The following is a 25,382-nucleotide window of genomic DNA, read 5'->3' as shown; positions in this document are numbered from 1 at the left end:
ACATTGCAGATATGTATTTTTTAAAGCATATTCATAATAATTTTGGCCCTACATTAAAAAAAATTCAGCATTAAAATGACTAGACAAAAAATATCATATGCTGCTTTAGTTTTAATGAGAGCGCACTGTTTAGTATCCCAGCTACTGATTGGCTCAGCATTACTATGTTAGATTAAGAGTGAAAATGTGACCAAAGGGTGTTTTTTTTAACTTTTAAACGGCTCTTATATTGTTGAAAAACATATTTTGAAAGTTATAAACAGGTATTTCTATGGTCTAGCTATAGAAATATTTTAATTAAAATTGATGAATCCTATTCACTTCTAATTAACAGTTTTAAAGTGAATATTCTGCAGGTACAAATCATTTCCAGAAACCCCGCAGCTTAGTCAATTTTATTATGGACTAAAATATATTTACAAAATGACAGTTTTACTTGATTTGTACACAACGGTGCACTCCATTTAATGCGTGTTCCGTCTTTATTCGCTGTCGTTGCTCTCGCTATCAGAATAAGCGCCCAGCAAGCTGAGAGACGACGATCCGTTTTGTGTGGCCGTGCTGGCACTGGAAGTCTTTGAAGCTGCAAAAAAAAAACCACACCAAAGCAGTGAGATGGAGGAATGTCATATGTTATATAATGTCCATTAAGTTCATTTTCTGTTACCTGCTAGTGAGATACCTGCACTAGACGTCTGCGCTGGACTCGCCGTGTTATTGACTGCAGGTTTCTTGCGCACTACAAGGGATCCGAGTGACCCCTTTCCCCCCAGTGTGCCCACACTCCTCTCCCAGCTCTCCACCTTCACCCTCTTCACACAGGTCGCCTGCAAAAATCAAGCAAAATTACACTTAATATGACAACCAGAAAAGCGTACGAAGAGTGCAGACTAGGGATCGACCGATTATCAGTGACGATTATGGCAATTTGACATGTATCAGCCTTCTTTTAACGTATCGGACGATATTTTATTTTTATTTTTTACAACTACAAAAGAAATACATCAGCGGATAAAATATACACACATATGGTACAAATATTTAGTATAGAGATGTCCGATAATGGCTTTTTTGCCGATATCCGATATTGTCCAACTCTTAATTACCGATTCCGATATCAACCGATACCGATATATACAGTCGTGGAATGAACACATTATTATGCCTAATTTAGTTGTGATGCCCCCCGCTGGATGCATTAAACAATGTAACAAAGTTTTCCAAAATAAATCAACTCAAGTTATGGAAAAAAATGCCAACATGGCACTGCCATATTTATTATTGAAGCCACAAAGTGCATTATTTTTTTTAACATGCCTCAAAACAGCAGCTTGGAATTTGGGACATGATATCCCTGAGATATCCTAATACCTATGGGAAATACTATACTTTGACTTTCACAAGCTGCATTATTTTTTATTTTTAGTGGTAGCAGGGGGTGTATATTGTAGCGTCCCGGAAGAGTTATGCTGCAAAGGGTTCTGGGTATTTGTTCTGTTACGGTGCGGATGTTCTCCCGAAATGTGTTTGTCATTCTTGTTTGGTGTGGATTCACAGTATGGCGCATATTTGTAACAGTGTTAAAGTTGTTTATACGGCCACCCTCAGTGTGACCTGTATGGCTGTTGACCAAGTATGCTTAACATTCACTTGTGTGTGTGATAAGCCGTAGATATTATGTGACTGGGCTGGCACGCAAAGGCAGTGCCTTTAAGGTTTATTGGCGCTCTGTACTTCTCCCAAAGTCCGTGTACACGGCAGAGTTTTAAAAAGTCATCAATTTTACTTTTTGAAACCGATACCGATAATTTTGAAACCGATACGGATCATTTCCGATATTACATTTGAAAGCATTTATCGGCCGATAATATCGGCAGTCCAATATTATCGGACATCCCTAATTTAGTATTAAAAATAGTGATTAAATGATAAAAGTAGAGAGTAAGTTAGTACTTATAACCAGTGGTCCTTTCTGCGAAGCTGCTTTGCAGTGCTAAGATGGCCACCGTTTTGCAAGCGCTATTTTGCGTTTTATTTAGCAAAGTGACAGTTCCATACACGGCTGCGGGATCAGTGCTCGCGCTGCACAGACCGACCATTGACAGATGAAAATCCTGCGTCCTACGTGTGTGTCAACATTCTGGACAGTCAGAAATAAATAAAGAAATATTAGACAGTCTATTCAGCAACATCATTTTAAAATGTTATGGCTGCCGGAGGACTTAAGGGGCTGAATGAAACAAATTCAATTGATACGTTTTGGGTGTCCTTTAATTTTTTTTAACGATGTTCCTTTTTCTAAAAATAGAATATTTATTCAAAAAAAATCTTTAAGTACACATTTTTTTAAAAACTTGAGCGGAGTAACGTGCGCACTGCAAAAACTGAAATCTAAGTAAGATTAAATATCTCAAATAAGGGTGATATTTGCTTATTTTCTGTCTGATAAGATAATTCTTCTCATTAAGCAGATTTTATGTTAGAGTGTTTTACTTGTTTTAAGTGTTTTGGTCCTAAATGATCTCAGTAAGATATTACAGCTTGTTGCTGAGATTTGATGAGCTATATTGAGTAAAACATGCTTGAAACTAGAATATCAAGTGTTGCAAAGCTGTGTCATCAACACTCACAAGTATAAAACTGCTTTTTTAAAGTAATAATTTCTTACTTCAAGCATGAAAAAAAAAATCATGATGCCGAGCACATATCATTATGTCAAGATAATGGCACTAGCATGTACGTACTCAATTTAAGAATATTTTTCAACATATTGAGCTAAAAAGTCTCATTTTTTTTCTACCAAGAAAAGTGCACTTGTTATTAGTGAGAATATACTTATTTTAAGGTATTTTGGGGTTCATTGAGGTTAGCTAATTTTACTTGTTTTGGAAAGTCTTGACAAGCCTAATTTTCTTGTTCTATTGGCAGATAATTTTGCGTAGTTCAAATAAAATACCCCCAATTTTTTTTCTCTTCTTGTTTTTGAACATTGACTTTTTGCAGTGCGGCTTCTCACCAATGAGCGTATCTTTGTACATGCAATGCAGGACTGCTGCTAAAATGCCCATAAAAAAAGGGTACATGTCTCAAGCTTGTGTGAAAACACAGCAAAACGCCACAAGTAGGAGCATGAAAAGATGATGTGCAGTAAATGAGAGTGTCTCCATGGTGATGCCCTCTGTATAGTACATCCTCATTTAAATAAGGCGGTCTGCAACCCTTTTCAATTGCACACGCAGTCTTACTAAATCGCACGCAACACGCCCACTAGTAGTACACCCTGTTTTAGGTGTGTAACAAACAGTATAATGATAAACTGCAGGTAAAATTCCCGACTGTAAGTAATACCGTTTACATTTTTAAATACTGAAAAACGGTTATTTATAAATGAATTTTAGGCAACATTGCTTACTTTCTGGTAACGTAGTCAAAGCAGCACTGGCGCATGCGCACTAGCGTCGTTCGGCTTGAAAAAACATGGCGCAACACAACTACACGGACTTTGCTTCGGAGATTTCCCCTTGGAGTAAACAGAGCCAAGCTTGGTTTAACGTCATTTTCTTCTGCTTCATTTCTGTGGAGTCTCGGCGTGATTTTAGGAGCGCACTGCTGTTTTTAGATGGTGACAGGTGTGGACAATATTGGAGACAGACGTATTTGTCCCACACCAAAAGTATACAGCGAAGGAGAATACTATTCGATGTTGCTCTCCTTTTCTCAATACTGCGTCCATCAGCTGCTGTGACTGAGAGTTAATGAGGTGAGGAAACATGCAGCAGGCCATGTGTCGTGAACGTTGTCACAATTTGTTTATAAATTCTTCAGTTTGTTTACTGGGGTGCTCACTCGTCCTTTATTTAACTGCAACCTTATCAGTGTTCAAATAACATCAATACGAGCTGAATGTTTTGTCATCTCATTGAATTGCATGCAGGCTGTGAAGATTGTGTATTCGATGTGAGAGGTATCACGTCTGTTGATTTTTGTTGGCCAAACTGTTGTACTGAACCACTTGGTGTTGTTATAGAAGAACAAAGCTTGTTTATTAGACTTTATTTTCATCAGCCAAACTGCTTTGTGTTTTATTTTGATATCAAAAAGTAAACACCATCTTTTTTTACATTACTTGTGGGGTTTTTCATGTCACAAAGTTAGTACTTTAAAAACCATTCATGTGACATAGTGTTTTGTTAATGTTTTATTGTGTATAGTTAATTCATATACAGCATATTTCTGCTCAAACTCTTAATGGATCTCTACGAATACAGCATGTACATGTGCATAACTTAAAAAAATACTTCTCTATTAAAATGTAAAATTAGATATAAAGGCATCATCTAATGAGAATAGGATGACACACTGATAATATTAATGAACAAAAAGTAAAGTATTTATCTTTAAATATAGGGATAACATTTATCTGCAGCCTTTTAATTAGACATTACAAATTACATGATGGTGTCACATTCACACCCTACCCCAACTCTGTTTTACCTAACATAATTAATAATCGTGATTTCAATATTGATCAAAAATAATATTAAAACTCTAAAGGCTTAGTGGCCACATGCGTGGACAGCACCTTTTAGCTCTTATTTCCAAAATTGTGTACACGACTGAATTGGGGTCTTATGGCCGCTTATGTGGACACTTATACTGCTATCTGTAGGTGTCAGAAGAGTATAACATACAATGGAATTTTGAAAAAAAAAAAAGTATAAAAATAAGAATTAGCATGTCACTAAACATGAAGTACACGTTTATGTACTTATGGACTAAGTACATCATATCAAAAGATGATTCTTAGTTTTTATTCTAATTAGGGTCCAATAAGCCCAAATAGCAAAGAGAAATAAAAAAAAGCATGTAAACAAACAGCTTGGGCCTTAAGCGGTTAATTATTATTTTGGCCATAATCGTGCAGCCCTATGTCTAAGACTAGATATCATACATGAACACTATTTTAATCTATATGGACAAATAGTGCAGTTACGTCTTATGGCCAGCAGGTGCTACCTTGCAAAATTCTTACATTTCGTTTGCATTAAAACAGTTGTTTTTCTCACTACGATAGGGCGAAACCATCCTTGCCCAGGCACACTCTCCTGTTTTTTGGAGTATAAATATTTGGGGTTTTGGCACCAGTCCCTGAACTTGATCTGACCAATTTTAGTCTATGAGCACGAACTGATGAAGCCTACTAGAATGAGAGGCGAAGCGTCTTCCAACACAAACCAAACAGTGTAGTTGTGATCAATTGAATGCCTTGAGATGACAACGACTTGAATGGATGAGAACCTTCATAGACATAAATTATATATTATATATATATTTTAACCATAATAAACTTGGAGCTGCTATGAATATTGTCATTTCAAATTATGAGACCGCATACATATAGGTGGTCTTCAACTTCATCATAAATGATTTGTTGTGCTACCTTAGCAGTGTGACTTGTCGAATAATTAAGTAAAACATATCAGTGGTCAACTAACTTGTGTTTCGGTGGGTTTGTCAGCTGTGAGGATATCTGTCGGATTATCGCTGCTGGATTTCTTTGGTTGGACGTTGCTGCTGCTGCTCTCCTCTCCACTGTCAGAGTCGGAGTCTCTTAGTCTTTTGACGAGGGCTCTCTCCAACATGTCTCTGTAAAACACACTGAGCTTTTAGAGTCGAATTGTTAAAACAAAACAGCAAAAAAAAAGTCCTCACTCACTTGGTTTCCAGCTCGTCCTCCACTTTCTCTCGCTCCTTCTCTCTCTTCTCCAGCTCCCTGTACTGACCGAGCATGCTTTCAAAGTCCACCCGAGCCTGCCTCTGGTTGAGATCCTTCAGCTCCTGGAGGTTTTCCAGCACCTCCATCTCCATCTTGGAATCCCGCGTGCGGTTCTCCAACACCTGGCCACAAACCATTGAGTCTCACTCCTGAATGCATACATTCACCTTGTGACGTTAGTAGAGATGGGATTTATGGCTCTTTGAAGGCAGCTGGATCTTGAGGATCCGTTCCTTTCAAAGAGCCGTTTGAAAGACTGGCTCGTTATTGGAGTTATTTTTTTAGCTGTTTTTTTAATCAAGGAAACAATCACCAGTATCAGTTCTATGATAAGAAGTAGATCAGAATAATTAAATTTACACAAATAATATTCTATTGGTGGGAATTATTTTTAAATATTGCTGTGGAGGGGGGCGTGGTCTGCGGGCCTGCCGCGGAGCCGGGTGTGAAAGGACCGGCCTCGAAGCACAGCTGGCAGGTGATTGGATTACCCAGCTGGGGTTCATCATCCAATCACCTGCCACGCTTAATAGCAGCAGCCGGACCGAGACACGTCAGAGTTGGAGTTTGAGCCAGACATGAGCCCAAGACCACGCCGCAAGAGGAAGAGCACCCGAAAGACTGAAAAGTTGCTGAAAAGAGTGCTGACCTGGCGCGTGTGCGCACAATAAATACATTGTTACACCAGACTACCGGGCTCATGAGAAGATCTTTGGGGTCAGGACAACCCACAAGAGGGCAACCTCCACAATTGCCTATAACTTTTTCTGTAGCGTTTTCATTGTAAACATTCCATAGGGGGGTGCCATATTTCCATGCTATGACAGTGACATTGTTAGTTGAAATTTTCCATCACCTAAAAAAGTGTGTATCATTTTAACAATGTAGAAAAAAACTAAAAATAAGTAAGAATACAATGCATTAATAGACACAAAAAGTATCGATAAAATTACAATAAAAACCTGCACGTAATAAAAATGTGAGTACAAATTATACTGCCATATCTGGTTGAACTACTACTCTTTAGAATATCCATCCATCCATTTTCTAACGCTTATCCCTGTCGAGGTTGCGGGGTTTGCTGGAGCCTATGCAAACTTCACACAGAAAGACCCCGAGCCTGGGGATTGAACCCAAAAGGCACACACACTTACCCCTGTGTCACTGTGCTGTCTCTTTAAAATAATGAACCCAAAAAGTAACTCCATATAAAAATAAGAAAAAACACATACAATATAAAAATAATGATAATTACCGTATTTTCCGGACTATAAGGCGCACTTAAAATCATATTTTTTCCTCAAAACTCGACAGTGCGCCTTGTAACCCGGTGCGCCTAATGTAAGGAATAATTCTGTTTTTGCTTACCGACCTCAAGGTTATTTTATTTGGTACATGGTGTCATGATAAATGTGACCAGTAGATGGCAGTCAAACATAAGAGATAAGTGTAGACTGCACTATGATGGCAATATGACTCAAGTAAACACCAACATTTTATATATTCCATTGAGAATATAGAACATTACACACGGCGCTCAAAAATCTATCAAAATGTTTTAGTACGACTTTGGTAAGCTATGAAGCCGCACCGCTTGATGGATTGTACTGTGCTTCAACATACGAGTATTATTATGGTGTGTGTAAAGAAAGACATTATCTTGCGTTTTGTTTTGCAATATTATGCAAAAGCAACTTTTCTTACCTTCTGGTAACTGCTGATCTGTATTTGGGATCTGCATAAGTCCTTAAAAATTGCACGGGTCCGCCTTTGTAGTCCGTGCCGACTCCGTAGTTTATAAGCTTCTTCTTTTTCTCTATGTTCTTGTTATGGGACATTCATCCTCCGCTGTTGCCATTTCTAATATAAAGCAGTGTAAAGTTCTTACTAATATCTGTCAGTAAACTCGCCATTAAAGCGCTAAAACATACCGGTGTAGTGAGGTTACATTATTCACCCAAGGAACTTTAGTTATTAGAGAGTTCCAGTTGAACGGTTTTTCACGGGACACATTTCCGGCGTCGTCGTTTCCGGATGAGGAGATGCTGCTCCGTTATTGATTGCAGTAAAGTCTGAATGTCATTAAAACAGTTAGCTCCATCTTTTGACACTTCTTCCACTCCCGTCCTTGCACGCTACACCGCTACAACAAAGATGACGGGGAGAAGACGCTGCCGAAGGTGAGCCACGTAAATAAAACCGCCCACAAAACGGTGCATCCTGAAGCGACTGTCAGAAAGCGGCTTGAAGATGATCTGTAAAACAATCTATGCAACATTTTGACCAAAGAACCACCATTACATGTTATGTAGACCACAAGGAAGTATTCTACATTTAGAAAAAAAATAATAATAATATGACTCCTTTAATGCGCCCTGTAATCCGGTGTGCCTTATATATGAAAAAAGATCAAAAATAGACCATTCATCGGCAGTGTGCCTTATAATCCGGTGCGCCCTATGGCACTTTCCAACCTAAACTCATACAAACGTAACAAAATATGACATTATTAATGTGAAAAACATTATTAATACCGTACATATATTTAAGCATCTATTTTTATTTTAGGAAAGAAAAATGTAATTTGTTACTTCATGTATAATTGAATAAAAAATATATGCAATTTCATGCATTACATGTATTTTTCTTCTGTCAAAATGAAAACAACAAATCCATTTAAAGTACTTTATTGAGGCTTTCGCAGGCCATCTTAAATGATGTGGCGGAATTGTTTTCAATTTACAAAAAATAATAATAATATGACTCCTTTAATGCGGTGCGCTATACGAAAGAGATTGAAAATAGACCATTCATCGGCAGTGTGCCTTATAATCCGGTGCGCCCTATGGTCCGGAAAATACGGTATATATAATTTCTACATAAAAACTATATTGTTAAAAAAAAAAAAAAGTTAATACAAATGCTGCTATATTTCCTTTAACGCTGACTCATTTGCTCGTCCAGTTGCTAGTTAGGTAGCCGTCATGTGCAGAGTGGGAAATTGCCAACGCAAAATTTGGAAATTCATAAAAAAACGGCGCCCAAACAAACGGGTCAGAACTAGGAATCAGTTTTCATCGATCACCTAAACTAACTGTTTAAAAGACTCAATTTGTTCAGGGACATCACGTCTCTAGATGTTAGATGGTTACCTTCATTGGGTTGTTCAGCTCCTCCTCTTCTCGTTCCTCTTGGACTCTCTTCTCCTCTTCCTCGATGAGTTTCTCCGCTTGGAAGTTGCGGGTAGCGCCGTGCTCCATGGCGTAATCCGTGTTCTCTGGATCGGTCTAAATTAAAAAAAAGAAGAAAGAAAGCACTTTCACCATCGCACTGCAATTATACAAGCAAAAACTCACCTTAAATGTAATCTCAGCCAGACAGCGAGTGCATTTGATATAGAAACGGAAGATGGGAAGTCCCATGTAGAGTTGATTCTGGACTGTTTCTTTACGAGCATTAAACTTCTTTCCCTTGTAGATGTACTCACCACATGTTTTGCACCTGCAGATGAGCATAATAACAACAACAATAAGGAAAGAGCACCCCACCCAACCCAAGTCTGCATTGTTTTCAATAGGGACGATGAGACGTTCACTGACCTCATGTTGAACGGTGCCATCAATCTGACCACATACTGTCGATCTTTAGGGAGTTTAAGTTTGGGGATTTTGGCCGGATCAAAGTCCGGAGGGTAGTATTTCTGTAAAACAAGGAGGACATGTGGAAATTATCTCTAGAAGTAGTCAACAACCAACAATACAATTAAGTTTATTCTAGAGCACGATTTCAATGTTGCCTTTTCACGATGATAGAAATGCTATAATAAAAAAAAAAAGATTAATGTGCCACGCAACATGCATGCAAATTCTTGAGTTTGTAACAGTGAATCGGATGCGTGAGCGTATGACTAGAAAAAAAGAGCAAGGTTGGGATGTCACCTTGGTTGCTACTAGGGATGTCCCGATCCGACAGTTTTCGTCATCATTGTTCAAATACTGTGACGTCTGTCGAGACGCTTATCTCCATTCGGTGCCACACGTCCACACCATCAAAATGCCGAGGCAAAAATTTCCACATCAACACCGTATGAAAAAAGTAGTGATTTTTTTTAGTTGTGATTTCCTTCTTTGCATGACAGTTTAAAAGTAGCATATATTAATGCAGTATGAAGAAGAATGTTTTAATGTAGACATGCAAGCCTTGAAAGAATGGGTGCATTTCTACCCTATATTTTAACTTTAGATTTATTCTCATTTCAAACTCTTTTGGCTGTCTTTTTGACACTTACATCCGGCGCCCCCCTCCACACCCTGGATTATAAATAATGTAAATAATTCAATGTGATTATCTTGTGTGATGACTGTGTTATGATGATAGTATATATCTGTATCATGAATCAATTTAAGTGGACCCCGACTTAAACAAGTTGAAAAACGTATTGGGGTGTTACCATTTAGTGGTCAATTGTATTTCACTGTGCAACCTACTAATAAAAGTCTCAATCAATCAATCAAAACACATAGAATCATCATACTGCTGTGATTATATGCATCAAGTGTTCATTCAAGGCTAAGGCAAAATATCGAGATATATATTGTGTATCGCAATATGGCCTTAAAATATGGCAATATTAAAAAAAGGCCATATCGCCCAGCCCTAGTTCAATGATGCCATTTCTGTTTGTCATGTATAATTTTGTCTATTTTGTGTTTATCCTTGAATAAACAGGTCAGTTTCTTGTTACCAACCATTGTGTATTATTCAAACTCCCCTAATTATCAAGAGTACTAAAACTCTTTTCAACATGATTCTGACAACTAAGTAGGCTAAATAACTTTAAACTTTAATACATGCTCGGATAGGCCAGTATCGGTATCGGTCAGTATCGGTATCGGATCGGAAATGCAAAAACAATATCGGTATCGGATCGGAAGTGCAAAAACCTGGATCGGGACATCCCTAGTTGCTACTATTTATTTGACACAGCACTAATATGCCTAATCAATAATCACCACCCTCAACAAAAAAGTATGGCCATATGTTTTCCACGTACACTTAACCGCAGATGGAATCACAGAATTGGCCAAAAAAAAAAACAGAATTTGCTGTAAACGCAGGATACCACAGAAATGAACATAAATGTGAGTGAAATGCTGTCATTGTGAGGAGAGAGATCCTGTATTTGGGAAATGTGTCCTAAATTAAACAATGTCTCGACGGCCACTTGAAACACCGACTTAACTACGAAACTAAAAGTTAGCACGAACAATCCATACACACCCACAACACATCTCTTCTGCTTGTATTGTTGTAAACAACATCATCGACCCGACCTCGGATAAGCAGAAGAAGATGGATGGATGGATGGATGCTTACTATGGTATATTATTTATTTGTTCACTGTTCTGTTACAGAGAACAAGGAAATTGGATAACATTGCTATGGTATGAAAAGGGGTAGGATTAAATAAGCTCTGCTTCTTCCTACTCCTTTTCGGACGTGCTGTAATGAAACAACTGGGAATTGTGTGATGCATTACATTGTATCGTATGCATGTTCGAAATAAACTAAAACTGAACTTTCATAAATCGACATTTATGTAGAAAATAATTTGCCTGGAGCATAATAATGTTGACAAACATTTCTATGTTACAGTCGTTTATAAAAAAGACCAAATTTGATCTCTTCTATAGAGAATGGGGACATCTCCACACCCTTGTCTCTCAGCCAATTTCTAATCTCCTCCCAAAACAAAACATGTACACTCTCACATTCCAGAGAGATGATTGACATCCTCTACAGCTCCACAGATATAACATTGATTGATTGAGACTTGTATTAGTAGATTGCACAGTACAGTACATATTCCGTACAATTGACCACTAAATGGTAACACCCGAATACGTTTTTCAACTTGTTTAAGTCGGGGTCCACGTAATCAATTCATGGTAGAACAGCCCTCAACCTCCATGTTAAATTTAAGTTTACAAAAATCATTTGAAGGGTATATGCCATTAATAATTTTAAATGGTATTTCTTTAATTTGAGGTAGAATTTGGTATGTAATATATCCATCCATTTTTCTACCGCTTGTCCCTTTTGGGATCGCGGGGGGTGCTGGAGCCTATCTCAGCTGCATGTATTGTCCTTATTTTCCTTAGCTCAACGTTTGTAAATTCCTTTAGGATATATTGTCTATGAATTGTGTATTTTTATTGGATTATGGTCGCAACCCTAAACTAAGCTAACAGTAGCCTAGCTTGTTCGGTAGTCACCGTACTTTATTCACACCTATTTGTAACGATTACAAGACAGTGCTATCTTTTAGATTCATACTTACATTCAATACTTTTCTTTCCGACATTCTTCGACTTGCCGAACACCTACAGTGAGAAGTAAAGTGATAACGCAAACCTCTCCGTTTGCTGTTCTCTGGCCGAACTAAAAAGTACACTTCCGGGTTGTCTGTTAAAGGGGGCGCCTGTTTGTGCTACAAAGAGAAGGTGCTGCCCCGTGTGGACGGAGAGAGCTATTACACCAGTGGCGAATGATATACTTTGATTCCTTTTTTTAACGTAGAATTAGACATTAGTTGATCTATCCAATGACGTTACCCAAACTTTTGATGATAAAAATGCGCTAAAATAACATTTTTGTATAATAACTGTAACACAACTGTGTTTCCAATAATCATTTGTTATTCTCCACTATAATGAATATACTAAACATAACTTCTTATCATGATATAAAGCTACTAACACCTAAAAAGCAGTAAATTAAAGCATTTTAGATATACACATACAATATTTCTCTGATAAATGTTGTATATGTGCATAATTCATCCATCCATCAATCCATCCATTTTCTACCGCTTATTCCCTTCGGGGTCACGGGGGGCGCTGGAGCCTATTTCAGCTACATTTGGGCGGAAGGCGGGGTACACCCTGGACAAGTCGCCACCTCATTGCAGAGCCAACACAGATAGACAGACAACATTCACACTCACATTCACACACTAGGGCCAATTTAGTGTTGCCAATCAACTTATCCCCAGGTGCATGTCTTTGGAGGTGGGAGGAAGCCGAAGTACCCGGAGGGAACCCACGCAGTCACGGGGAGAACATGCAAACTCCACACAGAAAGATCCCGAGGCCGGGATTGAACTCACGACTACTCAGGCCCTTCGTATTGTGAGGCAGACGCACTAACCCCTCTTCCACCGTGCTGCCCTGTGCATAATTCAATGCATTTCATATTATAACTTGATTAGTTTCATGGTACAAAACCCAAAACCAGTGAAGTGGGCACATTGAGAAACTTTTTTTTAGACATGTATCTCGTGCGCACGATATGTCTAAAAAAAAAAAAGAAAAAAAAGAAAAAATTACATATATATATATATTTTTTTTAGACATGTATCTCGAGAAAGTTTCTCGTGCGCACGAGATACATGTCTAAAAAAATAAAAATAAAAATAACCATATATTTTTTAAAAGTTTTTTTTTATAAGGTTTCTCATAGTCATTCACATCGACGTCCCACTGGGGTGAGTTTTTCCTTGCCCGTATGTGGGCTTTGTACCGAGGATGTCGTTGTGGCTTGTGCAGCCCTTTGAGACACTTGTGATTTAGGGCTATATAAATAAAGATTGATTGATTGATTGATTGATTGATTGATTGATAACTTTTTATAAAGTTATTAAAAAAAAAGTTTTTTTATTTATTTTTTATTTTTTATAAGTTTATAAAAAGTTTTTTTTTTTTAGACATGTATCTCGAGAAAGTTTCTCGTGCGCACGAGATACATGTCTAAAAAATAAAAATAAAAATAACTATACATTTTTTTAAAGTTTTTTTTTATAACTTTATAAAAAGTTTCTCGTGCGCACGAGAAACTTTTTATAACTTTTTATAAAGTTATTTAAAAAAAAGTTATTTATTTTATTTTATAACTTTTTATAAAGTTATTAAAAAAAAAAGTTATTTTTATTCTTTTTTTTTTATAACTTTATAAAAAGCTTTTTTTTTTTAGACATGTATCTCGAGAAAGTTTCTCGTGCGCACGAGATACATGTCTAAAAAAAATAAAAATAAAAATAACTATACATTTTTTTAAAGTTTGTTTTTATAACTTTATAAAAAGTTTCTCGTGCGCACGAGAAACTTTTTATAACTTTTTATAAAGTTATTTAAAAAAAAGTTATTTATTTTATTTTATTTTTTATAACTTTATAAAAAGTTTTTTTTTTTTTTTTAGACATGTATCTCGCGCGCATGAGAAACTATCTCGCGCGCATGAGAAACTATCTTGTGCGCAAGAGATACATGTCTAAAAATTTTTTTTTAATTTTTTAATTTTTTTTATAACTTTATAAAAAGATATATGTCTAAAAAAAAAAATTCCCCCATGTCCCTTTAGGGGCTCCGTATGATACTGATAAAGTGAAGTGAAGTGAATTATATTTATATAGCGCTTTTCTCTAGTGACTCAAAGCGCTTTACATAGTGAAACCCAATATCTAAGTTACTTTAAAGCAGTGTGGGTGGCACTGGGAGCAGGTGGGTAAAGTGTCTTGCCCAAGGACACAACGGCAGTGACTAGGATGGCAGAAGCGGGGATCGAACCTGGAACCCTCAAGTTGCTGGCACGGCCACTCTACCAACCGAGCTCTACCGCCCTATAAATCTTGTTCCCGGGGTCACATGCGCCACCCAAAGGAGATCTCGCCCCAATATTTGAAAAAGACTGGATTTTTCCAACAAGAGGAAATTGTGTGGGGATTATAGATTGGTGTCAATACGGGTTAACCAGCCTGCTTCCTGCTTTATTTGTCCTATCCGGCGCTGATGACATGCAGGACGATCGACGCGAGAAGACGTATTGACTGTGGTCGCAATGACTCATTCGACCATTTAATTCATCCAATATGTCCAATGGACACTATGTACCATCCAAAGGTGGCGATCGGGGCAGCCCAGGTCAGCGTCTCCATCAATATTTCAGATGCTGATGATGTCAGAAACCCCTATAAAGGCGAAGCATGCATCGAAGCTTCCAAGAAACCGCCTTACCGTCCCGTCAGCAGCACCATGGTCAGCGCTAGAGCCCTCCTCCTCGCCGTGGCGGTCTGCTGCTGCACCGACTTCCTGTGGCCGGCTCAGGCCGAGGATGCCTCCATGGAGACGCGCTCCTTGGACTTCCCGCTGAAAAGACAACAGGAGAAAGACCTGGTGAGATGATGGCTCATTAAACAATGAATAAGACTGGCGTTTTTGTTTGTTTGGTAAATGTATTTTGAATGCAGATTGATGCTTTACAAGAAGTCCTGGAGAAGTTGAGGAACAAAGAGACGCCGTCTGAGAAGAAGCTTGGCTGGCTTCCATCGGTAAGTACAACCATGGACTACTTTTAGTCAGATTTTATTTTATTTGTAGTTAGTGTCCTAATTTAATTGCAGTCCCATTTGTTCCCTTTCTTCATTTATTTTGACAAATGATGTTCAATTCAATTCAATTAAATGATCAAAATATTTCTTAATTTAGGGCAGCACGGTGGCAGAGGGGCTAGTGCATCTGCCTCACAATACAAAGGTCCTGAGTAGTCTTGGGTTCAATCCCGGGCTCGGGATCTTTCTGTGTGGAGTTTGTATGTCCTCCCCGTGACTGCGTGGGTTCCCTCCGGGTACTCCGGCTTCCTCCCACCTCCAAAGACATGCACCTGGGGATAAGTTGATTGGCAACACTAAATTGGCCCTAGTGTGTGAATGTGAGTGGGAATGTTTTCTGTCTATCTGTGTTGGCCCTGCGATGAGGTGGCGACTTGTCCAGGGTGTACCCTGCCTTCCGCCCGATTGTAGCTGAGATAGGCTCCAGCGCCCCCCGCGACCCCAAAGGGAATAAGCAGTAGAAAATGGATGGATGGATTTCTTAATGTAAAGTTAAAGTACCAATGACACTAGGTGTGGCGAAATTATTCTCTGCATTTGACCCATCACCCTTGATCACCCCCTGGGAGGTGAGGGGAGCAGTGAGCAGCATCGGTGGCCGCGCCCGGGAATCATTTTTGGTGGTTTAACCCCCAATTCCAACCCTTGATGCTGAGTGCCAAGCAGGGAGGTAATGAGTCCCATTTTTATAGTCTTTGGTATGATTCGGCCGGGGTTTGAACTCACAACCTACCGATCTCAGGGCGGACACTCTAACCATTTTTAATGTGTTTTTTTTTTTTTATTTCAGTGTAAAACTTTAAAAAATGAGTTCAATTAAATTGAATTAGTTGGTTAAAATATTTCTTCTTTTATTTTTATTTAATATTTCAGTGTGGCTGCCAATTAATTTAGTTATTTATCCATGTTTTGATTAAAAAAAAAATGAATGTGTGTTTTTACATTTCAGCATACAAGTCAATGAAATGAAATGACATAAAAATTTGTTAAAATCATTAAAATCTGTTAAAATGTTGCATGGGACTCAACAATTTGATTTAAGTTAATCTAATTCCAAATCAGCCCCTTTCTTCATGTATGTTGCTTTTTATTGTCTTATATGACATTGTGACTGTCAATGGTTTTTTTTTCCTACATTAATATTTTTTTCTCCCTCTGCAGGAAAAGCAAAATGCAACATGAAAACATAATACAAATATTTGTTTTAAGATCGATTACCTTCGCTGAATATCTATATTGGCAATATACAAACCGATAGAAAAAAATACATAAATACAAATAAATATGTGTACTAGTTAAAATTAAAAAAGTACAATAAAAATTATATTATTTCATTTTGCCTGTGATTGTCAATTACTTTAGAAGAATATCTACACAATTTATATGCTGAATATTAGAAAACAAATAAATATCAACAATTCTACTATTATGTCACTAAAAATGGTGAAATGATAAAATACATCAAATAATTTTGTCTTGTATGATTAATTGCCTTAGTTGAATATCTATATAAACAATGGACAAAATAATAGAACATTTATTTTGAATTAAATAAAATTAAAAAAAAATTCTCCCTCTGCAGGAAAAGCTATGGAGCCCCAAACGGACATGGGGGAAAATTGTTTTTTTATAATTTGTTATTTTTTATTTTTTATTTTTTTTAGACATGTCTAAAAATGTTTTATTTATTTTTTTATTTTTGTAATGATTTTTTTATTTATTTATTTTTTTTAGACATGTATCTCGTGCGCAAGAGATACATGTCTAAAAAATATTTTTTATTTATTTATTTATTTATTTTTTTAATGATTTTTTTATTTATTTATTTTTTTTTAGACATGAGAAACATCTCGTGAGCACGAGACACATATAAAAAAACAAAAAAAACCAACAAAAAAAACAAATCCTAAAAAAAATGTTTCCCCCCATGTCCTTTTAGGGGCTCCATAGCTTTTCCTGCAGAGGGAGAACATTTTTTTAATTTTTTTATTTACTTTAATATAAATGTTCTATTATTTTGTACATTGTTTATATAGATATTCAACTAAGGCAATTAATTTTTATGATTTCTTTTTATTTAAAAATTTTTTGGACATGTATCTCGTGCGCATGAGATACATGTCTAAAAAAAAAAAAAAAGTAATTAATTAATTTTTTAAATTTTTTTTTTATAACTTTATAAAAAGTTTCTCGTGCGCACGAGAAACTTTCTTGTGCGCACGAGATACATGTCTAAAAAAAAAAAAAAAATTTGAAAAAAAAATAAAAATCCCCCATGTCCCTTTAAGGGCTCCGTAAAAAGCAAAATGCAACATCAAAACATAATACAAATATTTGTTGTCCTGTTCAGTCCTTTTCTGGATTTATTTATCAGTTTAATTACAGTAAACCCTTGTTTTTCGCTGTTAATTGGTTCTGGGCCTAACTGTGTTTTCAGCAAAGTAGGATTTATTAATTATTGATCAAATATTTTCATATTTTACAGCATAAAAACATTGTTCTAATTACTTAAAAAAAAACAAAAGAACATACGATAATTACCTTTACACTTATTTAATCCAATATTGTAATGCTGCCTGAAGCTGAGCCAATCAGTGGCCATGATACTAAACAGCATACTTTGGTTGGTTTAGTTCCTTTAGTCATTTTATGCGTGAAAGTGTTTAATTAAAATATATTGAACAAATCTGCGATAGAGTGAAGCTGCAGACTTGGAAGCACGATGTGATGTTTGATTTGACATATTTGATAAATGCTCTTCATCCTCCTCATTTTGATCCTTGTGCTGGTTTTTGTCATCATTTTTAGTGCGACGCGGGGGAGCCCTGTGCCGTGCGGAAAGGCGCACGTATTGGCACGCTGTGCAGCTGTCCCAGGGGGACTTCCTGTAACTTTTATGTCCTCAAGTGTTTGTGAAAAAAAAAAAAGAGCAGTCATGATTTAAAAAAAAGATAAAAGAAAGGACATCATCAGGGGGTTGGTGAGCAAACATTTGTTAAAGCCTCTTTTTTAAGTGAAATGAAAATTGTTGTGATTTTTTGCAAATTTCGAATGGGGAGTGTTGGTGTTTAATATAATAAATTTGATGTTGTTATAAAAGCCAAAATACCATTGGATGGTGTGGTTGTGTGGCCTTGCATAACATTTGTGATTAAAAGAAGAAACAATTTTGTGTATTTTATCATCGCCTAAAATATGAAGCTGAAGGAAGATATTTTTCTATACGCATCCCTTGTTGGTATGTTCTTTTATTGACATAATTCATTTTTGGATTAGTAGCAATAATTACAAATACTTACATTAAAAAGGTATGATTTTTAAATTCAACTCATATTGTTTATACATGTATACTACATAAAATACTATATAGAGTAGGGCTGTCAAACTCATTTAAGCTCACACTGCAAAAACTGAAATCTAAGTAAGATGAAATATCTCAAATAAGGGTGATATTTGCTTATTTTCTGTCTGATAAGATACTTCTTTTCACAAAGCAGATTTTATGTTAGAGTGTTTTACTTGTTTTAAAGGTTTTGGTCCTGAATGATCTCAGTCAGATATTACAGCTTGTTGCTGAGATTTGATGACCTATATTGAGTAAAACATGCTTGAAACTAGAATATCAAGTGTTGCAAAGCTGTGTCATCAACACTCACAAGTATAAAACTACTTTTTTAAAGTAATAATTTTTTATTTCAAGCATGAAAAAAAAAATCATGACTTTGACACAATTGTGTCTCATAATTAAAACAGATGACAGCCAAATGGACTTTGCTGTTTTATTTTCAATGAAACAATAGAAAATAGGTACTCATATAGTAGTACAGTTGGCACAGTACAGTAAACTGACAGTTAATATTTAAACATTTAGCACGTGACATTTCTAACAATTTTGAACAGAAATAGTTCATGCACATTCAGATGAATTCTTCAAAATTACAATAAAAAATGTTTTGGCCGGGTGCCGGGCTGTATATATGCGCACTAATTGACTGAAAGAGCACACACCTTGCGCGATGATGTCATGTTATCCATGGAAAAATGCATCTTTAGACCATATGATTTGCCTGAGCGGCTAGGAGACCCCGAGAGTAACAAGCGGTTGCCTTGTTGCCTTTCCATTAAGAACAATAAACTAGTTTTTAGTGTTAGTTTGCTGGTTTCCATAAATGTAATGCCGAGCGCATATCATTATGTCAAGATAATGACACTAGCATTTACTTTATTTAAGAATATTTTTCAACATATTGAGCATAAAGGTCTAATTTGTCTTATCTACCAAGAAAAGTGCACTTGTTATTAGTGAGAATTTACTTATTTTAAGGTATTTTTGGGTTCATTGAGGTTAGCTAATTTTACTTGTTTTGGAAAGCCTTGACAAGCCAAATTGTCTTGTTCTATTGGCAGATAATTTTGCTTAGTTCAAATAAAATACCTCTAATTTATGTATTTTTTTTTCTTGTTTTTGAACACTGACTTTTTGCAGTGCAGGGGCCGCATGGAGGAAAATCTGTGCACACGCGGGGTGGACTATTAAAATCAGGGCATTAAAACTAAAAAACAAAGACAACTTCAGATTGTTTTCTTTGTCTTAGTTTGGCCAACAATAGAAAAAACACATTCTGGAAATATTACAATAAAAATAGAAAAAAAAACCACAGGCAACGGTAAAGTTTAGATCCATGAAAGAAAGAAGAAAGTGAATGAATGTTTATAACTGAATACATTTACATATGCATAAAAATTAGTTTTCTTTTGTATTATTTTTTTAATGAATTAACAATTATGACAACCTTTTTCCAAAAAACAATATAAAATGTGAGATATAACAGGATAATGCATACATTTATCATTTGTTTTCAAAACGCTAACAAAAAAGTGGTACCCCAACATTTTTTATGACTTGACGGGGTCCCTGCACCCCATTTTGAAAATTCCTAGCGCCAACACTGATGGGAGTATTGGTGCGTGCAAAACAGCAGCAGGTGGCTGTGGCCTGCGGGCCGGATCTAATTCCCGGGGGCCATAGATAATTTATTCACGGGCCAGATCCGGCCCGCGGGCCTTGACTTTGACACACCTGCTATAGATGAATAGATAATAACAAAAATATAATATAGCAGTACATTAAAAATGTGTAAAGAAAATAGTTGAAACAATTACATAAAAGGGACAAGCGGTAGGAAATGGATGGATGGAATTACATACAAATATTTGTGAATACAATGAAAATCATATGAAGTTCAACTTTTGTTTGACTTGAATAAATAAAACGATAAAATAAAATAGGAAAATATATAATAAGTAGCAAAATATTTACAAAAAGTCTAAAAATAATCCATCCATCCACTTTCTACCGCTTGTCCCTCTCGGGGTTATAATAAATAATGAATTTAGTGATATGTGAGGGATTCTTTTTTAAATGTATGAAAGCGAATACAAAATATTAGAAAACTATATAAATAGCTATAAATCTAAAAACATGTCAATAAAACATGTATGGATAGAAAGAAACTCAAAACATTCTAGTGATTTATGATTCCATTGTCTTAGTTGAATATATATGTAAATAATACACAAAAATGCATCATGTAAATACATAGCAAACATTTATGGAATATGTATGAATAACAGTAAAATTCAAAATATGGAATCGTTTGATTTGTGATGGATTAATTTAGAAAAACTATATATATTTCTATAAATCTAAAAACATTTCAATAAAAGATGTGTAAATGAAAAGAAAATTTAATAAACTTTAGTCATTTATGATACTACTGCGTTATCTGGTGTACATTAAAAATACAGAATAATAAAACCAAAATGCATGCATGAATAGCTAATTCTAAAGATGTGACTAAAAATTGTAGACAAAAAAATATATATTAGCTGATTGTGAGTTTTAAGATCGATTACCTTCGCTGAATATCTATATTGGCAATATAGAAACCGATAGAAAAAAAATACATAAATACAAATAAATATGTCCACTGTTATGTCAGTTAAAATTCAAAAAGTACAATAAAAATATATTATTAAATTTTCTCTGTGAGTGTCAATTACTTTAGAATAACATCTGTATAAATATATGCTAAATATTAGAAAGCATGTAAATAAATATCAACAATTCTATGTCACTAAAAATGGTGAAATTATAAAATACATCAAATAATTTTGTCTTTTATGATTAATTGCCTTAGTTGAATATCTATATAAACAATCGACAAAATAATAGGAAATGTATTTTAAAGTAAAAAAAATATATAAAAAATATACATCTATAAATAACAATAAAATGGATGGATGGATTCATTTATCCAAATATATCAAATTAAATGCAAAATGATACAGAAAATATACAAATAGCTATAAATAAATAAAAACATGTCAAAAAAATGTGCGGGGAAAAAAGAAAATTAAAGTAATTATTTAGTGATCTATAACTTATTTATTTATTATTATTTATTGTCAAGTATGTATTGTCTTATATAGTGTATGTTAAAAAATATTGAAGAATACAACAAATATGTATAAACAGCAAATTCAAAAAATGTCAGTAGACATTAAAAATATATATCAACTAATTGTGAGTTTTATGATCGATTGCCTAAGCTGAATATCTATATATACATTATACAAAACGAAAAAATATATAGATAACTATCCATTTTGCACAATAATCTCAAAAAAATATAAAAATAAACAAAACACTTAGAAAATATATTAATACATTTTATATATGTATGAACAAAATGCAAAATAATATAAATAATGTAAACAAATGTTGAAATTATGATAAAAATCTGTCAATTATGTATTTTATGATGAATTGCCTCAGTTGAATATGTAAAGCTTATAAAGAATAACCCAAATAATTGAAACGTATATGAATAATGATAAAAAAAAAATTGCAATGTCAATGTGATTGGTTTTGCTGAGTATGTAGAAACACCCTCATAAATAAATGAATATAAATGGTTCTATAAAAGTATCTAAAGGCAGGCTATTGATTGTGACACTGCTCATGAATAATTGAATAAGTGATCTTATACTCACACATTCCTTCCTCCCATCCTCGACTCCACCAGTGGGGCTCCTCTGATGACGTCACAGGCGGCAACCAACATGGCGTCCGGCCGGCTGCGGGAGAGGGAGGTCCAGCGGGAGGGGAGACGCTGCGTGGACGCCAAGCCCCTCCAAGGCAACAAATACTCGCTGCTCGTCATCATTGGACGTGCGGCTCCCCACGGACACGCAGGACACGTCTGCCAACGCATCCAGACAGGTATTAACCAGACTTTTTCACACAAAGAAATGGCCTTTTTAATCATCTGAGCACTGCGGCATCCGACTGACCGTGAATGCGTCATTTATGGCCATCATACACAATGTCCTTTTTTGTTGGCGTTTTATCTTGAAAAAACACGCGTTATGTTGTCAAACTGCGGATGGTTTGTGGACGCTATTTTCGTGTAACATATTGTGTTGTTGTTAATCATGTATTGCGACAGGCCACAGCATTAGGAACACCTGCGCTGTCTAAATCACGTGACGCAATGTATCACAACAACATTTAGATAACAATACTCAAATATGTGCGTATTGTGTACATTTTCCCACTAATTTGCACCTTTTCTGCAGCTAAATAAGGAAATATTAGGATTTTTTTTTTTAGGTTAATAGAGATGTCCGATAATGTTGTTGTTTTTTGCCGATATTCCAATATTGTCCAACTCTTAATTACCGATACCGATATCAACCGATACCGATGTATACAGTCGTGGAATCAACACATCATTGTGCCTAATTTTGTTGTGATGCCCCGCTGGATGCATTAAACAATGTAACAAGGTTTTCCAAAATAAATCAACTCAAGTTATGGAAAAAAATGCCAACATGGCACTGCCGTATTTATTATCGAAGTCACAAAGTGCATTATTTTTTTTTCCAACATGCCTCAAAACAGCAGCTTGGAATTTGGGACATGCTCTCCCTGAAACAGCATGAGGAGGTTGAGGTGGACGGGGTTGGGGGGGGGGTATATTGTAGCATCCCGGAAGAGTTAGTGCTGCAAGGTGTTCTGGGTATTTGTTCTGTTGTGTATATGTTGTGTTACGGTGCGGTTGTTCTCCCGAAATGTGTTTGTCGTTCTTGTTTGGTGTGGGTTCACAGTGTGGCACATATTTGTAACAGTGTTAAAGTTGTTTATACGGCCACCCTCAGTGTGACCTGTATGGCTGTTGACCAAGTATGCCTTGCATTCACTTGTGTGTGTGAAAAGTCGTAGATATTATATAACTGGGCCGGCATGCAAAGGCAGTGCCTTTAAGGTTTATTGGCGCTCTGTACTTCTCCCTACGTCCGTGTACACAGCGGCGTTTTAAAAAGTCATACATTTAACTTTTTGAAACTGATGCCGATAATTTCCGATATTACATTTTAAAGCATTTATCGGCCGATATCCGCAGCCCGATATTATCGGACATCTCTAGTTAATAGCTCACACTGTTATTTTGTCAAAAAAAGAGCATAAAGCTTGAAATTGTCATACATTAGAGTGGGGGTGTACAAAGTGTGGCCCCGGGAGCTATTTGCAGCCCTCCAGCCCGCGACAAACTATAAAAAAAAAAGTCCCTCGAATTTACGGTGAAAAACTCGCAGCTTAGTCACTGGAATTTTACTGTAAAAATAAATGTGGTATCGTTTTTCCATTTACAGTAATGCAATGTAAAAACAACGGTTGTAGATTTTACCGTAAAAAAAACTGGCAGCTCAGTCGGCAGAATTTTACTGCAACTGTGGTACCTTTTTTTTAATTTATCGTAATGAACTGTAAAAATAAAACGGTAGTAGATTTTATGGTAAAAAAAATAAATGGCAGCTCAGTCGCCAGAATTTTACTGTAAAAATAAAACTGGTACAGTTTTTTCATTCAAAGTAAATGCATTGTAATAACAGCCGTAGAATTTACAGTAAAAAAATATGGTAACTAAAATAATGTACTGTAAATACAACAACTGTAGATTTTAGGGTAAAAAAATTGGCAACTCAATCGCCAGTGTTTTACCGTAGAATTAAAAGTGATACCGTTTTTCTATTTACAGTACTGTACTGTAAAAACAACTGCTTTAGATTTTACGGTAAAAAACTGGCTGCTCAGTCTATATTGGCAATATACAATCCGATAGAAAAAAAATACATAAATACAAATAAATATGTGCACTATTATGTCAGTTAATATTAAAAAAGATCAATACAAATATATTATGACATTTTGTCTGTGATCGTCAATTACTTTAGAATAATATCTGTATAAACTATATGCTAAATATTAGAAAACATGTAAATAAATATCAACAATTCTACTATTATGTCACTAAAAATGGTGAAATGATAAAATACATTAAATAATTTTGTCTTTTATGATTAATTGCCTTAGTTGAATATATATATATATATATATATATATATATATATATAAACAATATGGATTAGATACACCTGCAGACTGCAGGTGTATCTAATTCACAACTCCTCCAACACGAACATTATTGTTTTTGCACTTTTTGGCTTCTTATTAAATAACTTTTGTAACCTATTTTCATGGGCTTTCCTCTTTGTGATGTTAAGTTCCTGTTATGCGCTGTTATACAGTATATGTCTTGAGCTCTTATTTTGAAGGCGCTAAGAGCGGAAGTGATGACACGTTGCGGAGGTTTTTGAAAGAAGGTAAATAAAGTGGTCCTCGTGTAAACTGGAGCCTCCGTGTTTGTTATTTTGTAGTTTCATACAGTATAGGCCACATTTATAAACCCTCGGTTACACTTTTTTAAATAGATTCAATCTTGCACGTGGAAAGTTTAAGTGAGGGCTTTAGTTGCGGCGCATGGACTTAATTTATAAGTACCGGTAAAGGTAAGACCATAATAACGTTTTTTTTTAATTAAATGTGCTTTTTGGTGTGCTACAGTTTGTATGTGTAAAGTTAAAGTTAAGTTAAAGTACCAATGATTTTCACACACACACTAGGTGTAATGAAATTTGTCCTCTGCATTTGACCCATCCTCTTGATCACCCCCTGGGAGGTGAGGGGAGCAGTGGGCAGCAGCATCGCGGCGCCCGGGAAACATTTTTGGTGATTTAACCCCCAATTCCAAGCCT

General features: G+C 35.7%; 3 protein-coding genes across 5 annotated transcripts in view; 2 read left to right on the top strand and 1 right to left on the bottom strand.

The window, feature by feature from the left end:
• Positions 1-380: 380 nt before the first annotated feature.
• Positions 381-14,973, bottom strand: yju2 (YJU2 splicing factor homolog). Of its 3 annotated transcripts, none has more exons than XM_061968074.2 (8): positions 14,848-14,973; positions 9,376-9,476; positions 9,133-9,277; positions 8,929-9,063; positions 5,717-5,898; positions 5,496-5,646; positions 668-827; positions 381-583 (listed from the first exon to the last, which is right to left on the bottom strand). In XM_061968074.2, exons 2-8 carry the CDS (start codon positions 9,393-9,395, stop codon positions 483-485), a joined length of 894 nt encoding a protein of 297 aa, XP_061824058.1. In that variant the 5' UTR covers positions 9,396-9,476; positions 14,848-14,973; the 3' UTR covers positions 381-482. The 3 variants fall into 3 exon arrangements, with proteins under 3 accessions (XP_061824058.1, XP_061824056.1, XP_061824057.1); XM_061968072.2 differs by lacking the exon at positions 14,848-14,973 and adding an exon at positions 12,117-12,283; XM_061968073.2 differs by lacking the exon at positions 14,848-14,973 and adding an exon at positions 12,117-12,283 and having other exon boundaries at positions 683-827.
• LOC133611368 (cocaine- and amphetamine-regulated transcript protein-like) lies at positions 14,864-18,348 on the top strand. The gene is made up of 3 exons (XM_061968081.2): positions 14,864-15,006; positions 15,081-15,161; positions 18,030-18,348. The coding sequence occupies exons 1-3, from the start codon at positions 14,866-14,868 to the stop codon at positions 18,135-18,137; spliced, it is 330 nt and encodes a 109-aa protein (XP_061824065.1). The 5' UTR covers positions 14,864-14,865; the 3' UTR covers positions 18,138-18,348.
• Positions 18,349-22,338: 3,990 nt separating this feature from the next.
• LOC133611363 (microtubule-associated protein 1S-like) overlaps positions 22,339-25,382 on the top strand; it is a 35,022-nt gene continuing 31,978 nt past the window's right edge. Inside the window, exon 1 of the mRNA XM_061968068.2 lies at positions 22,339-22,506. Within this exon, the coding sequence (XP_061824052.2) occupies positions 22,347-22,506 (160 nt within the window). The 5' untranslated portion in view covers positions 22,339-22,346. The remainder of the gene's footprint in view (positions 22,507-25,382) is intronic.

Source organism: Nerophis lumbriciformis, linkage group LG08, assembly GCF_033978685.3.
Source record: "Nerophis lumbriciformis linkage group LG08, RoL_Nlum_v2.1, whole genome shotgun sequence".
Taxonomy (NCBI): domain Eukaryota; kingdom Metazoa; phylum Chordata; class Actinopteri; order Syngnathiformes; family Syngnathidae; genus Nerophis; species Nerophis lumbriciformis.
This window is presented reverse-complemented; position numbering and strand designations above follow the sequence as displayed.

Excerpts from the sequence above, each read along its gene's own strand:
- yju2 (XM_061968072.2), bottom strand. The coding sequence starts at position 12,140 with ATGTCGGAAAGAAAAGTATTGAAT. Across the intron at positions 9,064-9,132 it reads TGGCTGAGATTACATTTAAG|ACCGATCCAGAGAACACGGA; the intron begins GTGAGTTTTTGC and ends TTTTTAATTTAG. Across the intron at positions 5,899-8,928 it reads AGCTGAACAACCCAATGAAG|GTGTTGGAGAACCGCACGCG; the intron begins GTAACCATCTAA and ends GTTTGTGGCCAG.
- LOC133611368 (XM_061968081.2), top strand. The coding sequence starts at position 14,866 with ATGGTCAGCGCTAGAGCCCTCCTCCTCGCCGTGGCGGTCTGCTGCTGC. Across the intron at positions 15,007-15,080 it reads GACAACAGGAGAAAGACCTG|ATTGATGCTTTACAAGAAGT; the intron begins GTGAGATGATGG and ends TTTTGAATGCAG. Across the intron at positions 15,162-18,029 it reads AGCTTGGCTGGCTTCCATCG|TGCGACGCGGGGGAGCCCTG; the intron begins GTAAGTACAACC and ends CATCATTTTTAG.